At 33.7% G+C, this 17,653-nt stretch overlaps 2 protein-coding genes across 2 annotated transcripts in view; one reads left to right on the top strand and one right to left on the bottom strand.

Annotated features, from left to right (window-relative positions):
* Nucleotides 1–6,934: 6,934 nt before the first annotated feature.
* LOC121259175 (transformation/transcription domain-associated protein-like) overlaps nt 6,935–17,653 on the bottom strand; it is a 44,841-nt gene continuing 34,122 nt past the window's right edge. Inside the window, 3 exon segments of the mRNA XM_041160681.1 lie at nt 6,935–6,953; nt 16,379–16,540; nt 17,386–17,595. Coding sequence (XP_041016615.1) covers nt 16,421–16,540; nt 17,386–17,595 — 330 coding nt within the window. The 3' untranslated portion in view covers nt 6,935–6,953; nt 16,379–16,420.
* Nucleotides 13,753–15,739, top strand: LOC121259176 (bromodomain adjacent to zinc finger domain protein 2B-like). The gene is made up of 3 exons (XM_041160682.1): nt 13,753–13,999; nt 14,174–14,616; nt 14,927–15,739. The coding sequence occupies exons 1-3, from the start codon at nt 13,903–13,905 to the stop codon at nt 15,521–15,523; spliced, it is 1,137 nt and encodes a 378-aa protein (XP_041016616.1). The 5' UTR covers nt 13,753–13,902; the 3' UTR covers nt 15,524–15,739.

The following is a 17,653-nucleotide window of genomic DNA, read 5'->3' as shown; positions in this document are numbered from 1 at the left end:
TCGTGACTGACTACTCTTTCGCATGTACATACATATATAACTACCAAACCTAATCCCTTTTGTGTTCTAGAAGTACCTCCTCGTCTACTTGTAATTCATGGCACCATTTGTCTTCTCCTCTTATATATATATATATATATATATATATATATATATATATATAGTGTTTTGTCCTTTTTTCAGATACCAAAAAAAAAAAAAAAAATGTAGGCTTTATATATATATATATATATAAGTTGTTTCTCACTTAAAAATATGATTTGCGCACTCAAATATTTAAAAATAAATAAAAATACGTTATTTTTAAGAGAATAATTTACAATCTAATTTATCTTATTAAATTATATTAATTTATAAATTTAATTTTATAAAATCTATTTATGACAGTAGTACTTGATCTGTCCCTCATTGAATATAGATAATTAATGTTTGTCGTTTTAAAAAGTTTTAGGTGGTAGAGTATTCCAAAAACTAATATTAAAGAGATTTTTTAACATTGTCGCAACTCAAGGCTGTTGTATTTTTAAGAAATAGAAATTTATAAAATATGCAACGTGTCAACTTTCTCTCCACAAAACCTAACTAACTCCACGTATCACCATTTTGATTGCCAGGCGTAGTAGCAATCCCCACCGTTAACATCGTCAAGGCTTTTCTCTTCAAAAAGCAAGTCCTTTTTATCAGAATTACAGACATATTTTCTATTAAGTCTAACTCAATTATCTATGGAAGGGGTATTTCTCCTTTTAGTTCTGTGAGTAGTAACTAAGGAAATAAATGTAAGGAGCAATTAAGGAAAAAGAAAAAGAAAAAAAGTTCAGCCCTAAACAAATAGACCTCTCGGCCTAGCTTGCAGGTAGGCTCCCGTGAACGCAAGTACTTCCATAAGGGAGCAGACTGTAGGAGGATAAGACTCACCGTCCTGGAGATTTCTCGAATAGCATTCAACTCTTGAGTACCTGCCACATGAACGAGAGGAAAGTACGGGGACCATCGATCCTCTGACAAGGTGACATCAACGGACTACCAAAGATACCAGTAGAATAAGGCAAATTGGAGAATCACACCGCATTAATGACACCACTACCTAAGCAACATGCCATATTAATAACGCCGTCGCAAAGGTACACAACATTAAAGGACCCCGACAAAGAGAACAATAGTAAGGACATGAGCTTTGCGGGGGCAGGCACGATCTGTTCTACCAGACTTCTGGTATAAATAGCAATTTTCAAGTATGAAAGAACTCTCTAGTCTCTAGACTCTCTCATTATTTACAAAATTCTAAAATACTCTATTGATTTTAGCATCAGAGACTCCCTGGCCAAGGCCGACCTCTCCCAGCTCCTTTCTTCTTCGTTTTGCAGGCCTAGCTTTGAAGACCCTAGTTGCTAGAACCTGGCCTAAAAGCTTACGAAACACAACATTAACAATTTATATTATTATTATGAAAAATATTATTATCAGATCAGTACGTAGATTACATAAGATAAAATGTTTATAAGGTATAATCTAATTTAAAAGATAAGTTTTAAAATTCAAATCACATAAATCAAATCTTATAATTTAAGTGATATTGATGGTGCGTTCTATACACCAACTTGATAATAGAACAACTGTATTATTATTATTATTGTTATTGTTGTTATTATTGTTATTTGTCTCATGTAACATTTCCGCATTTGCTTTGTTACTCATCTTCGACTTCATGCATCCATACATTAATAACATCAACAAGATTAAAATTCTACTAATTTTGAAATGCTTATATTTTCTTGAACTCAAATATAGATTTGGATATTTAAAAGAAGGTATTTAGCAAATTTCTGTAAAAACCCAAACGGAAATGGGACATATGAATTAATCTTCCCATCAGCCACTCTTTATTATCTCACACCCTACACCCTATAAAAAAAGAAAGAAAAAGTTGTCAGGTGTGGAGTGTGGAGGTAAATAGTGACTGGTGTATAGCAAAGTCCAGGACATATATTAGCTTTTGAGGTCCCATCAAAATAGGCAGAGCATGGACAAAAGTATATTTTATTATCTTCTTAAAATACCCCATGACAGAACATCAAGATAGAGGTTATATTGTTTTTTAAATTTTGCGATCTTGAGGGTTTTAATTTTCAAATTTCAAGATTCTTTACAATATAGAGGTCTAATGACTATTCTTTACAACATCTCACATTCCAAATCAGTATATATAGATGCATTAGTTTTTTTTTTCCTTAGAAATTTTGGGGCAAAACAATAACTAGAAATATTATATATATATATATATTTATATATATTCGAATACATAGACAACTAAAAACATTTATAGGTAACTTGAAAAGAGAAACCCAACCCTCCATTTTTAAGGGAAACAGACAATTAACAAAGGACAAATTTGTAGAAGCCATAACAAGGTGACATGAAAGAGGGAAACCAAATCCTCCATGAGATCGAGACTGTAAAATTTCAAACATATATAGTGAATTTTGCCCCAGATGATCTATGGATGTAGGTTTTTATGCTGGATCACATAAATCTTCGTGTCCAAGTAGTGTTAGGCTCCAATCATGTCGAAAAAATACATCAACAACCATGAATGATTGATAAGTGTTAGGCCACACAAGAATCTTACAGAACGAAGTTTACACACTGACATGGCGTAATGTAATACTACGTTAGATTTGTTTTACAATTTGATAGATCACATTAAACCACGTTAGTGTATAAACTTTATGTATGAGATTTATATGTAGATCAAACATTTATTGCAAGCAGTCTTCCCTCAAAATATCAAGCGGTAGACCATACATTTAAGATGAGAAATTGATATTTTACTAATGGAGAGAGTTATCTCTCCTCTCTTTTTTCTTTCTACATAGCCCCCCTAAAAAAACTCAGACCAGGGGAGGGGGATGGAGCTTTGGCTCCTCCCTCCCTCTTCCCTTCCTCCCTCATCCTTCCTCCCTTTTCTCTCTAGTTTTTCTTTTATTTTTTTGGTTTTGTTTACTTTTTCATTTACAGTAGGGCAAAATGCATATCTGTTGTTCTCCGGAGCCAAGCTACTACCACGTGCCCCACTGTAAGATTTCCAAGGTGCCGATCCTTCAGACGGACGAAGAATCTCGTCGAATGGAGCGGTGCGTGAGCCACACGTGCGGCCCAAAGTGGGGGTGTGACATCTACGCGCCACTGCAAGGAGAGCTCTATCGCTACCACGCGCGGCTTTTCTAGGACTAGGGCCATCGGTTTTTTCAGACTTGACGTTCCGCATTACTTCCTGGGGACGCGCCACCACAGTCTCGGTGTCTGCATTTTTTTATTTCCTTTAAGGTTGAATATGCGGATTTACAGCTTTCTAAGCTGTAAATCGCTATTTTCCCATGTATCTTTTACATTTTCTATTATTTCTTTTGTTTTAGGTTAAAAAAAAACACATAGTCTCTTGTATTTTTTTTTCCATTGAGTGTGTCCTCCACTCCATCTTAGACAGAGTGTGGGGTTGTTTAATTCTGTCTTAAGACATAATATGAGATTTGTTAAATCTGTCTTAGGACAAAGTGATGTATCTCAGATAGTTTATTTGTAGAGAGTTACAACAATGGATTAGACCATGTTAGTCACAAAAAAATTTGTATATTGAGAAGCCTTAAAAGTAGTAGTTGGCTTGTATTCTGTGTCTCAGGTCAAAATTATAATGTCTCATTATGAATGAATGTAGTTTGTTCTACCTTAAAAAAAAAAAAAAAAAAGTTATCCCTCATTTTGAATAAATTATCTCTCTATTTTTTTTTTTTTGGAGCAAGTTGACTACTTTTCATATATAAATAAAGCCAATACATCAGGAACTGTTTTAAGAAAAGAACTTAATTATACATGTAAAAGAGGTGGATCTTTTCCACTATGAAAATTCAACAAGGAGGGTAGATTTTGGATTAATGGGATATTGTCATAGGCTTGTGTCGCCACTGCCCATTGCACCAAATAGTGCCCGCATCAATTCATGGAATGATGTATTTTCCTAACCCCCAATTCTTTGAAAAATAGGAGATGATATTTTGTATCATTGATGGTTGGAACCATGATCCAATCTTGAACAGTAGAATTGGATATTGCCTCTATGAAGGAACTTGAGTCCCCTTCAAGTAATATTTTTTGCAAGCTCAATCGCTTTGCTTCAGTAATTGCTATCAAAGCTGCTTTTGCTTCTCCTAAGTTTGGACTTACACTGCGAATGAAGTCAGTAATGACATAGATAAGTTTTCCTGAGTCATTCCAACATAGAGCTGCTATTATTGACCCTTGGTCCCTTACGACCACATCGAATCTGATTAGGAAATAACCATCTGGATGTCTGGGTGCTATCTTTAATTCATGATCATTAACATTAGCTCAAGCTGCTATGTGATGTTAGAAAATGGAGAGAACAGACTCTACAAAAGACAATGGTGATGGGGATGAAGGAATCTGGTTGTGGACTTTTTTGCTTCGAAGAACCAGAGGCTATCCATAACTATGGTGGCAAAAAGTTGGAAGGAATGCTAGTCTTCTTCAAGAATTTTAAGGACAACTAAGGGATTAAGAATGTTTTTTATCCAGACAAAGAAAGGTTGTCTTGAAAAAGAGGTGATGTCGATCGACCATTTAGAATGTCTCCATAGAACTCTAGAATAAATGCAGTTAAGAAAAAGGTGAGGAATGTCTTCTCATTCAGTGTTGCATAACGGGCAAAGAATTTGATCTTCCTCAAGATGGATTACATTGTTGATCTTTGCTTTGGTGGGAAGGATATTGTGACTTATTTTCCAAAAAAATAATTTCAATCTATCCTGCACTTTCAGTTTCCATAAACTCTTCCAGTTAGGAGACTGATTATTGAGATTGAAAAGATTGTTTACATTGACAAGCACAACATATGCTGATTTGACTGAAAATTGTCTAGAGGAGTGATGAATCCAATTGATATTGTCTTGAACATCCTGGAAATTATGATTGGCTAGAGGTATTTTTGGATTTCTCTTAATGAGTGTTCTAAGAAGAGGGTATTGAGGAGAAGAACATTCCATCGTCTTGGTTCTTCAAGAATGAGTTTAGAGACGGACGTATTAAAATCAAGCTCTAGATTGTAATTGGGATTTGCATCCGGGATGAGGTTGGACATGGTAGAAACCCAATGATCAATCCAAACCTTAGTAGAAATGCCATTAATAATCTGATAGAATACGCTAGATCGCAAGAAGTCTTTTTGCTTAAGCAAACTTTTCCAGAATTGAGAGTCAAAAGCTTTAGAAGGAACTTCCAGGAAAGATTGAGTTCCAAGGTATTTTTTGGTAATGACTTCCTTCCAAAGGCTTGTTGGTACATTGAGGAGAGACCAGACGTATTTTGTGACCAAAGCAGAATTGAAAGAAGACATGTTTCTGATGCCAAGACCTTCCATGGATTTAGGAAGACAAATGGACTTCCAAGATTTTGGGGTGAATTTCTTTTTTTTTTTTTTTTTTTTTGTCTTCAAAGCCTCACCAGAATCTTCGGAAAAGAGAATCCAAATTCTTTGTTATTGTCTGTTGATGTCGTGTTTTGCAGCCCAAATAGTTCCGCAAAGCCCAAGCTCCCAGGTACCTACAACTAAGAAGAAAGTGAGGCTCCCGTGGCCTTCGAGATCACTCCCGATGCCTAAATCAGTAGATTGCTCTTTTGGAGAAGGAAAACACAATGCAAAATAAGAGTTACGTAAATTGAATCGAGGTCCTCCCGTAAGAAGGTTATTCCTATTTATACCTGAGTCGGGCCTTTTAGTCGAGAGAGATCGTGGCGTGTCAGATGCCAGGCCTGCCACCACCCAGTCTCTGTCGCCTTAGTGGGGGCTAGTCTGCGGCCTAACGGGGGATTGCGCCTTGTCTATTGTCCTACGTCTGCGCGGCCACCATTTCTCTGTCATGCCAGGAGATGTTAGATTGCGGGTGAGCCGTTCTTGGCTCGTGGGACGCTCCACTGCGCGTCGAATTTCCTGACATCGATCTGGGTTGGCTCGTGCCTGGGACTCGGGGGCATGATGATGTGTTGCCCACCCTGCCCAATAATTTGATTTGCTAATTTGCAGACCTCGATCCTCCCGGACCCTGAATTGACAGGCCCGGATAGACCGGTCCTGCGCTTACTTGACTTTCCGACCCTCTCACCCTAGTCCTTGGCTTTCCTACTTGGGCCCAGGCTTCGGAAGCGGGCCTTCCCTCACATTGTCTTTGGGATAAGAGTGGAGGACATAACATAAGAAGGGATAGAGCTTGCAACTGCTCTTATGAGAACTGTTTTAGTAGCTTGAGAGAGAATTTTTTATTTCTAACCATGGAGCTTATTTTAGACTTTCTCCATTAATTCTACAAGGAATTTTCTCCTATAAGCTCTATTGGAAATGTGTAGTCCTACGTATTTAGAATTTGGAGGAAAAATTCTGAAATTGAATGAGCTTTTGACTACATTGATGGAGGCCCAGGTGGTATTTTTGTTGAAATGAAAGAGAAAATTTACTTCCATTAATGCTTTGTTCAGACTATTGATTATAAACCTTGAGGCAATTTGAGGATTTTTATGCATTAAGAGCTATTGCTGACCCAAATAGAAACAATGCGTAAGCAAAAAGGAGATGGGTAATAAATTATCGCTCTTAATTTATATTCTGATTTTTCTTTATCAGATTAGTACTGTTATTGATTACTTTTTTTTCTTTCTTTTTTTCCAGTTACTTAAAACTCAAATACGGCCATAATTAGACTGTGGGGCCACCTCTGTTTTAGTTAAGAAAGTGCATTATATTAAGTAGAATAGCTTTTTATTTCTTTACACTTATCTATTTAAAAAAAAAAAAAGACATGCATACACCCATAAATAATGTAAATTCCAACATTTTAAATATAATAAAATTTAAATACTCCATCAATATATATATATATATATATAGTTGTAAAAAATGTAATTAAGTTCAACAGTTTAGATAATAATAAAATTTAAATACTCATGCATCTATCTCTCTTTGTACTGTAAATAATTATTTGAGCAAAAAGTTATTAAAAAAATTGCTACGGATAAACATTTAATTCAATGACATTTAGGTTGATTAAATATTAAGATACACTTTTGGTGTAAAATATGATATAATTTATAGTTTTTTATTCTTTGTTTTGACTGTGCGATATAATCCAAAGTAGCATATATGCATGCATCTCCACGTGGTATTCACCTAACTGTTATCAGCTGAGTTTAGATTAGTGAGATGCATGTGACCACCGACCCTTTTTTTACAAGCTTTGAAGATGACTTTGTAATCGGATAAGTATTATTTTTTTAATTATATCTTTAATCAACTAAGTAGTGCATCAAAGTAGTTGGGGTTCATATTTCAACTAATTAACAATTAAATACTTCGTACACATTAATGACTATTACTCAAGCAGTTGAATATTATGTGTGGCTTGTTTGGATACTAAAAATATTTCAGAATGTTCGTAAATAGTAGTAAAATAGTTTTAGTTAAAATCTTTTATTAGGTTTCGAAAAATGAAAGAAAAAAAGTTGAATAAAAATATTATAAAATTAAAAAATTATTTGAATATAATTTTTTAATATAATCTTTTTTTTGAAAATTACAAAAAATTGTTTTTTTTTTGTATTTTGTTTCAAAATTTGAAAAATGATTAGGTAATAATTAGATGAAAAAATTTAAAATTTAAAATTGAAAAATATTTTATGTTTAAGTAATGTTTTGAAATGAAATATTTGAAAATATCTGAGAATACCTTAAAACAGTTGTATTTCCAAATGGATCTTAAATCTTGTGAGAAGCTAAATTAGACTATTATACTTGCTTTATTTGGCAAAAAGAAAAAAAAATGTACACCTGGTTCCAAGATGGCTCGAAGATTATCCTCAAATATGACATATATAATGAGTTTTGTATAAATTAGCAATTGTTCACATCATACACCTTACATCTATAATTTTTCATAGAATATGAGTGTATTTTTTATAGAGTATATGAGTATTTTTTATGAGATGTGGAGTATGAAATGATAAATAATAACTGATGAGAAAAATTTTTCAATAAAAGAAAAGTCATGCCTGAGTACGAGATGGTTCAATATTCCGGACTTAACTTTTCGCCCTCTTTCTTGCCCATAAAAACACTTCAATGAGTTTGTATGAAATAATTTTATTTGTAAGTTTATTAATTATTGCACCGTCAAAATAAACTATCTAGAACCCAACCGCATTAATTTAAATGGCAAAACATAATATATGTTGAAATCTTTTATTAGTGTCATACGTTTGCTAATAAATATATTTTATTGACAATGGCCAAATATTTGTAACAAGAGAAATGATATAGACAAGCTCCAAATGCACAACTCTCACATAAATCCTTTATAAAATAGCGGACTCCACTTTAAAAAAGTGTAAAAAAAATTCGCGTTTTCTTGATAGTACGCACATTTTTATAAAGAAAAACTCAACTCATTATCCCCACAAATTACACACCATATATTATTTTTTGTTTTTATCTCTTACTATTGTGTGGTATATCATATATGGATGATGAGTAGAAGAACTCAATTAGTTTAGGAAGAATAAAATAAAAAAAAATAAAAAAATAAATGTAATATGTGTTGTGTGGAGATAATGAGTGGAACTATACGAAAGAAAATTTTGGTATATACGAAAGAAAATTATGTGTGGAACTATATTACTGTATATAGGGGTGGCAATATGTGACACGACCCGTTAACTCAACATGAACACAACACGATAAAAGCGGGTTAGGGTTTAGCCTTAACGGGTTCGGGTCAAAACGGGTTGACCCGTTAATACACGATTGCTTAACGGGTTAATAACGGGTCAACCAGTTTTGACCTGTTATAACCTATTATGACCCATTATGAAAGTTAAAATTACAATTATACCCTTATACCTAAAAAATAAAATTGTTGGGATTTTAATTTCGATATTTTTATTGTTTAGATTGTAATTTTGGACTTACGGTTAATTTTATATTTTTTTATAGATATTGTGATTTTAACATTTATATAAAAATATGCTAAACTTAACTAGATCAAACGGGTTAATTTTGGATCTGTTCAATCTATTTACATAAACGGGTCAAAACGGGTTGACACGACACGATCCGTTATGTTAATAGGTCGTGTTAGGCTTTGAGATTTTGACACGATAAGTTTAACGGGTCGGGTTAGGGTTGACCTATATAGTATAATATGCACGTCTTGACACGACATGAACACAATCCGTTAACACGATTTGACACTCCTAACTGTATATGTATATGGAATGTTTCTAAGGATGAAAGAGAATGTAGACGTGGTAAAGTTTTTGTTGTTTTCTTTTTCTTTTTCTTTTTCTTTTTTTAAAATCACATTTTATTAGTGAAATGTTGTCACTTAACATCCCCAATTTGAGATAAGAATTAATGTTTATATCTTTATTAAAATTTAATCATTACGATATATAAAATGCAAGAAATTTTGGCCCAACAGTCCTTATGCTATGGGCTACTTAGATTTAGAACCTATGTAAAAAAAAAAAAAAAGAACCTGTGTAATTTTTCTTTATTACAAAATATAAATGATTTGGTATTGAATTAAATACACATATAGTTTAGTTTTAGAGAAAAAAACCCTATGCACCTTCTTCCCCCCTCTCTCTCTCTTAAAAAATTAAGGATTTGATTTTTGCCGGAGGGGAGGTGGCCTCGACTTCCTCCCCCTCCTCCCTCCTTTTGTAAGGGTCCAGAGTGATAGCAACACAAGGATTTGTTTGCAGCAGTAGAGCTGGATTGTTGAAGGCTCGTGGGAGGCATCATGTGCAGCAGCAGAAATAAGGATGAAATGGTAGTTTTTTTAGTTAGAAGATTGGGAATACGGCTGGTCGTGGTGAGGTTGCATTGTCGTTTGGGTTTAATATGATTAAATAGAACAGTGTCGTTTGCATTAGTGGGAAATACTATTCTGTAAATAAGGCACAAAACGGTGTCGTTTGACTAATTGTTCGACTATAAATACAGAAGGAAAAGTAGTAATACGCATGAAATGATTCAATCAACTTTCCCTCACATTTTCTCTTCTCTGTTCTCTCTCTCCACATTCTCTTTCTGAACATTCTCTCTTGGAACTTCTCTCTCTACTTCTTGGAGTTCTATTCTCGGTGAAGGGGGCCATTTCACCTTCCTCCATTTACCAACCTTGTTTATTAAGATTTCTTTTCATTAGTTTTATTTTGCTTTCTTCGAGGTCTAAAAAGACAGCTCTACAACTTTCTTGCAACTTTCAAGAGACACGTGCAGCACAAGTAGATTTATAGGTCGAAAATCGTTTAGAGGAAAGTGGTGGTTTTGCGAAAATCACCACATGTGGTTTTCACGCACCACCCACATTTACGCGTAGTCCTCACACGCCACCTCTTCCGACAGCTCTTCTCGACACACATTCTAAATCACTGGACTCACCACCAACAGACCTTTCAGATCTGACCTTTGTGGCTGAAAAGAGACAAGTGTGTTGCCTTCACAGGTCATCACAGGTTCTGAAGTCTATCGGAATTGGTCCAAACTATAATCCATCATTTTTTGCATCTATCTTACTATTTTTTTTTGTTTCTTTATTGTTAATTAAAATAAAATAAAAAATAGTTCTTCTCTCAGACGTTTGTCTGTAGAGATTGAGTCTTCTCTTTCTAGGATTTCTAGGAAGGGTGAGGTTAAGTCTCTATTTAGGCAGAAACTGTTGTATCTTAGACGTTTATCTGTCAAGAGTATCAGCAATAGTGAAAATCAAACTAGTCACAAAAGGAAATAATGTATTGGTGGAGCTCCAAATGCATTATTTTGATTCATCATGTCATGTTTGATATGAGGATATTCCAGAATATATCCGGTCATATATGTAAGTTTCTCTGATGAATTAATGATGACAATTTTCTTTAAAAAAATATAAATATAATTTTTTTAAGATAAATGTTTTATTTATAAAGAAAATTCATAAAAATAATCTCACAAATTAATGTAATTTAATGTGATACGTTAGATTATAAAATTATTATTACTAAAAAGTTAAATACGATGCATCTCATCAAATTACGTAAATTTATAAATTTATTTTCGAGAAATATCACTTATCCGTCTGTTAATTTTTACTTCTATCAGTGTTAACAGAAAAACTAGACAGTTTCATACATGAGAAGACCTTAAAAACAGATGTGAATATATATGATGAGTTCGTCTTCCTTAAGTGCGGTGAACACTCTCTCTTATCAGTTTCTTTGCCCCTTGTTATAAAAGATAAATGATTTGTATAACTTTTAAATAGATAAATTTTGCGCATAATTTTATAAAAAAACAAATGTAAAAAAATCTATATTTTATTAATAAGTCATACCTTTTCGCTTGTAATTTATGCGATTTTTTTTTTCTTTTAACTTGAAAGGAAGAATTTGATCCTTAATTCTCATAATAAGAAATCAAGATGTTGCATTCAAAGGATCTTGACAATTTACGCAAAACATATCCGTGCCAATCTTCTCACAAAATTCTCCCAAAAAAGTGTTCTCTCTCTTGGCAATAAAAATGGCGAAATGAATTAAAGGAACGGTACATCTTCTTATGTCCCATCAATGCCTCTCTCTGCCCGGGATCAATTTTTTTCCCTTCTTTTAATATTAAAAAAAAATATTAAATTAATTTTTTAATAAATAGTAAATATTTGTATTTAAAAATATTTAAAAAAAAAAGAAAAAGAAAATTGGACACCCATGAGTTGGATAGAGTCGGTCACAGCCACTACGGCTGGCCTCTTTCTTGGTTTTCAACAATTTTAAAAAAAATTAAATATAAATTATATTTTATTATACAAAGTCTTATTTAATTTTTTTTAAAACCATTATTTTTTAAAAAAATAAGGTTGCAATGTGAAAATCTTTGAAACTAATATGTGTTTTCGGTAAAAAGGTTAACAAATGATTATTTTGTTTAAAATAAAATGGAAAAAACTATTTTGCCTACCAATTCTTACCGCTCTACCAGACGGCTCGGAATTTTTTTTTACTTAATGATTACGGAAGTGATTTTAAGTGTATTGGTGTATTTTTTTATTTCTTAAAAATATTTAAATATATTAAAAAATGTGAATAGAAAAATTAAAAAAAACAAGTTACAAAAGCAACTAGCGGTCAAAGTGAGTGGGCTACTCTGCACCCAGAATAGCTCGACTCAAACAAAATTGCACAACATCCTAGGCCCCGTTTAGATAGTGAAAATATTTCATCTCATCTCATTTTAACTCATTTCATCATTACAACTTTCTCAAATTTTCATACAAAATATAATAAACAATTTAAATTTTTTAAATTCTAAAAAAAAATATTAAAAAAAATATTCTAACAATATTTTATTCAACTTTTAATTTTTATTTAAAATTACCTCATATAATCTTATTATCCGAACGTGACCTAAATATCACATAGGACAAGGACTACTTGGCCAAAACTTCTGAGAAAATAAGCAACGTGGTAGGATCTAAATAGTTTTGCTTCTTAAAGAATGGGTAAACTACAAAATGAATTTTGAAAAAAAAATACACTTTAGGCACCCAATATTCTGCACTCATTGAGATTAATGTTTTAACTTTGAATATGGATGGACAAAAAAATAATTAGATTAGTCATTGATCACTTAGGCAGCACTCAACTTTTCAGATTAATGTCATTATCAAATGTTGTATGAGTAGATTCTAAGTTAAATAGAACTTTATACACGATATTAAAATATTAGTAATATTAGATATAGTTATAAAATGTGTAAGTTTTTGACAGGCCGGTCTCTTTAAAAAAATGACTATTAAAAAATGACAATGCTAGGGTGCACACCAAACATGCACCCCAAATATGCACACCAACGCAAATGAATTTTTTGTCTTTTATTTTTCTTTTAAACATTTTTAACCATTACAAAAAAAAGAAAATACAAATTTATTAATAATTACTTCATTAACAATTAAGAAAAAAGATTAAATTATACAAGTGGACATATTTGGGAGTTATACTATCATTTTCTATTAAAAAATGAGTATTTCATGCGGGTGTTAGATATGTCTACCATTTTAAAAGAAAAATTCTACTCATCATCTTACAACACATTTGTTTTTATTTTTTATCTTTTTATTTTTTTTCCTTAACATGTGTATGGTGTAAGAATGATGAGTAGAATAACTCTTTTTAAAATAAGTATACGATGCTTACACACTTTAATACTTTACGACTATACAAATAATATTCCTTAAAAGATATAATATATATTGCTCATAAATATAACATTACTAAATCGGTTCCTTGAGCATCTAATTGTAAGTTTGAAAAATATTGCTGATAAATGACATTATAGAATTCCTATAATTGGTCATTGGACAACTAATTCCTGGATTAATTACTTTTTATATATTTTTTTCTCTCTCGATTAATTGTTAATATTCTTTTTGCTTTTATCAAATGATATGATATTGCCTAAACGAGAGAACCGTAAAACCAGAAACCGGAGAGGCAATTTCACTAAAATTAAAAAAAAAAAAAAAAAAAATTCACAACGGCTAGTTTTTTCGCAATCGCGGATCGACGCTTCCTTTTTGCAGGCTCCAACGGTCATCTTAGCGTTTAAACCCCGTTGCCAAACCTCTTTATAAGCACCCAAATACCTTTTGCTTCAAAGACATCAATTTTTCATCGTTCTTTTTGAATCCAGTTTTCTTCCGTTCTTTCTCTATTCTGTTCCTTTTCCGATCTCTGACCTTTCCGGTCGAATCAGGGCAAAAAATTAGTCAGTTCTCCGGAGACTCTTTTCTTGATACAAATCCAATGGAGACCCCATCATCAACCAGAAGAGTCACAAGGTCCCAGGCTTTGGCTTCTCATGTAAACAACGACAACAATAGCAGCGGCATTCCCATCTCAAGTGAGTGATTCTCTCTTTCTTTTTCTTTTCTTCAAATCTACGTAGACAGAAAAAGAATGGGTTTGCTCCGTTTCTTGATTAGTTAAATGGGTGGTTCTTCAAAGAAAAATATCTTGTTTTGTATGTTTGTGAATGACCATAGATTGATCTTTCTTGTTTCGATGGTTTTTTCAGGGAAGATTGAAGATTCTGAAATGGGTCTCTCAAAATCGAGGCAAAGAAAAGTGAAACAACAAGAAGATCGGTCGGCGCTGATTGATATAACTAATGACTCTCCGATAGTTGGGCTTGCGATGGGGAGCTTGGAGACCCCATCATCAGCCACAGCCAAGCAAAGGAGCAGCCGAGCCAATAACAAAACGCCTGGGACGGGAGAGGCCTTACTTAGGGGTCAGGTCAAGACCCTCTTGCAGAGGGTGGAAGAAGAGGCTGAGCTTTCGAAGATCTCGCTGGAAAGCCGTCCCTTTCTTCATCTCAAAGGCTTTGTCAACTCACCGGCCGGACTTCTTGCCCCAACCCCGGCGAACACCCCCCAAATCTCAAGTCTCTCTAGCAACAACGGTGATTTGGCTTCTGCTGTGCCGTCTCCTGTTGTCGAAGAACAATTGATTTCTCAGGTTCGTTCGACCTGTGCCTATCAAAATGCACTTATAGATTTGGAAATTTCATTTATTATATCTTATATATTATGATTGCATTTATGTGATTGAAACTTGGCTTTCGGTTTGTAAAAAGCGGTGATCTTTTGTCTACTCAAATTGAGAAATGTATCCAAACTTTCATCTATATGACCAAAAGTTTCCCGGCAGATCAATAATCTTGAAGATTTTGAAAATAAGAATCTGGAATATTATTTGGGTTCTTTTTGTTATCAGCAAACTCTATTGTTTTTTATTATGATATTGTTTATATGAAAATCGATGGCAGGTGATCAGTAATATATTCGACGGAAAGAAGCAAGAGAGTCTTGAAACCGAAAAGATTCTGATAACGAGGTCATTACTGCTGGATTTCTCTGAGAAGTCTGAAAACAACTCTGATTCATCCGAGTGTCCCTCAGGGCTTACTTACCAAGCGGGAGGAGGAGAAAGTTATGACAAAGAGAAGTCATGCGCTGAAGATGATGACGCTTCAGTCTGGTCTATCCAGGTCAATGCAAGTACCCATGATGAAGATGAGGAAGAAGGAGAAGAAAAAAACTATTATGATGAAGAGGAAGACGATGAAATTGATCAGGAAGAAGGAGATGAAGATGATGGAGGACTGGTGGATGAACTGTGTGAGGGAATTAACAACATTTTCGTGAATGGTAGTAATGAGAAGAAAATTGCTCCCAAGTTTGAAGGAAAACACACGAGGTTTGTATACGACAGTGAAGATGAGCTTGTTGGAGCAGAAGAGGAGTGTGCGAAAAAGAGTAGTGAGGATTCGCCAAGTAAACTGCGGTTGAAGGGCTTGCCCACACCAAAAGGGAAGCACCTGCGTTTTCCAGTGCAGGAGGAGGAAGGAGGAGAAGATAACTGAAGTGCTTTTTTTTTTTTTTTTTTTTTTTTTTTTTTATGACTATGGCTGGCTGTCTTTCTTGACACCTTTGTTTTCCTTTCAACTTGATTTTTTGGTTAGAACTTTTTCTTTCTTACTGTTTTGGGATTTTGGGGATGTTTTTAGAAAGTTCACTTCACCAAAGTGACAACTTCGTCGAATGTCACATTAGATTTATGAATTTTTGGTTCAATGTCAGACGGTAGAAGATAACACTGTAAGTGTGACAATTAATAAAAACAAAGGACTTTCCCTACACGTATATACGCGTTTAGAGAATGGTACATGTAGTTGTAAAATATGCAAATGCCGTATAGTCACTTTGCAAAAGAGTGGAGCATATTAATTAATATATCTCCTTTTTTTTTTCATTCCATAAGCTTTGAAAAAAATTAAATATAATAAAATTCACATAAAAAATTAATTTTTTAATAAAAAATATCTTCACATTAGAGGAGAGAGACACTCCAATTCTAAGTGTTATTTTTCCTTGTGCAAAAAACCCAATGGACAAAATTCAAATTAGAGGAGAGAGAGAATCAAAACTCAATGAAAATAGGAAATTTCATTACCCATAGGGATTTTTGTCATTCCTTTTCTTGATAGGGAAAGGATTCTCTCCTGCAAAACTTACCGCCTGCAAACTTTGGAGGAGAGAGACTCTGCGTTTGCGTGTGTGGGGTGGGTGAGAGAGAGTGAGAAGAAGCCAAGGATTTTAAACATATGAATTATGCATATATATGGTGGTGCCAATAGATAAGATACCAATAGAAGCACATAATAAGACACAAAAATATTTACAAGATGCCCTTGACCCCCCATACTAACAGACTGCACACACCATCTCCAGTAATCAATAATCATAGGCCATTATTGAAGTCAAAACCAGGGATGCCATGTAGGATCCATCATGCACAAGTTCCTTGGGGTCAACGCAGCGTCAACCAGCTCAGTGACACCCCTCTGCACCCACTGGGGTGGGTCCACAGTATTCTCCTCCTGTGTTTGTAGGATAGTAACAACACAAAGATCCATCAGAAGAGGCTTTAATAAAAAAGATGAAGCCCATGTATCTAGAAGATCACCAAATTTTTTTTTTTTTTTGGGGGGAATATTCTAAAGTCCCTCACTAATGCATATATCATATTTCCTCATTTTATCCGGCTAGCAATAATAAAAATAAGGAGAAAAGTACACAAACCCCCTCAAACGACAACCTAACTCGCAATCACTTTCCTATAAACTCTATTAATTTTGACAATCAACCCTCAAAGTACACAATCTCATTTTTTTTGTTTGTTTGAAACATTTTTTGACAAGTCAAAAAAGAAAAAAACTAACCAAATTTCAAATTTCAAATTTTTAACATGAAAACATGTTTTTTACAAGTCAAAAAAAAAAAAAAAAAATATGAAAACATTACAATATGAAAACAATAGACATAATTTTTCTACATTAATTATATTGTTTAAAATACTAAAATTTTAAGAGCTATTTTTATTTTTTCAAACAATATTTTTTAACAAAAAATATATATTCTTTTTAATTTAAGAGGGCATTTTGTCTTTTTTGAGAAATTCTAGTGTTCAATTTATCTTTCTAATGAGGAAAGGAGTGGACATCAATTTCTTGATAATTTGGGAGATGGATTGTTGAAATTGATAATCTTGGGGTGGTTTTAAATTGGGTAGTAGTGTGGGGGAGAGGTGTATTTTCATTTTAAAAACATAACACAAAAACAAAGAAAGGGAATATTCTTTTCTTGTCCTTTCCTTTCCCTCTTCATTCTCGCTCCCCTCCCTAACAAAATCCCAAACACAGCGAAATTGGAGGCAGGGGCTTACCTCTTCACAGAAACACTGTGGGGATATTCCATTAATCCGGCTTATTACATGCTCGACATTGGTTGTAACCTTCTGTTTAAATTCGACGGGGTTAGTACTGCCCCCTCCAGCAATAGGGGCCAAGGGAATGCCGAGTGGTCTTCTCCAAGACCAAGACAGCAGCTCATCCCTGAAAAACATAGCTAATTGATGCCATAGATGCTGACTTTGCTGCAATATGGCAAATGTGAGATCAAGTCAATCAAAATGGTTATTAATGATTTAATTT

This window comes from Juglans microcarpa x Juglans regia, chromosome 4D, assembly GCF_004785595.1.
Source record: "Juglans microcarpa x Juglans regia isolate MS1-56 chromosome 4D, Jm3101_v1.0, whole genome shotgun sequence".
Classification (NCBI taxonomy): Eukaryota; Viridiplantae; Streptophyta; class Magnoliopsida; order Fagales; family Juglandaceae; genus Juglans; species Juglans microcarpa x Juglans regia.
The sequence above is the reverse complement of the archived record's forward strand: the minus strand, read 5'-3'. Positions and strand labels throughout refer to the sequence as shown.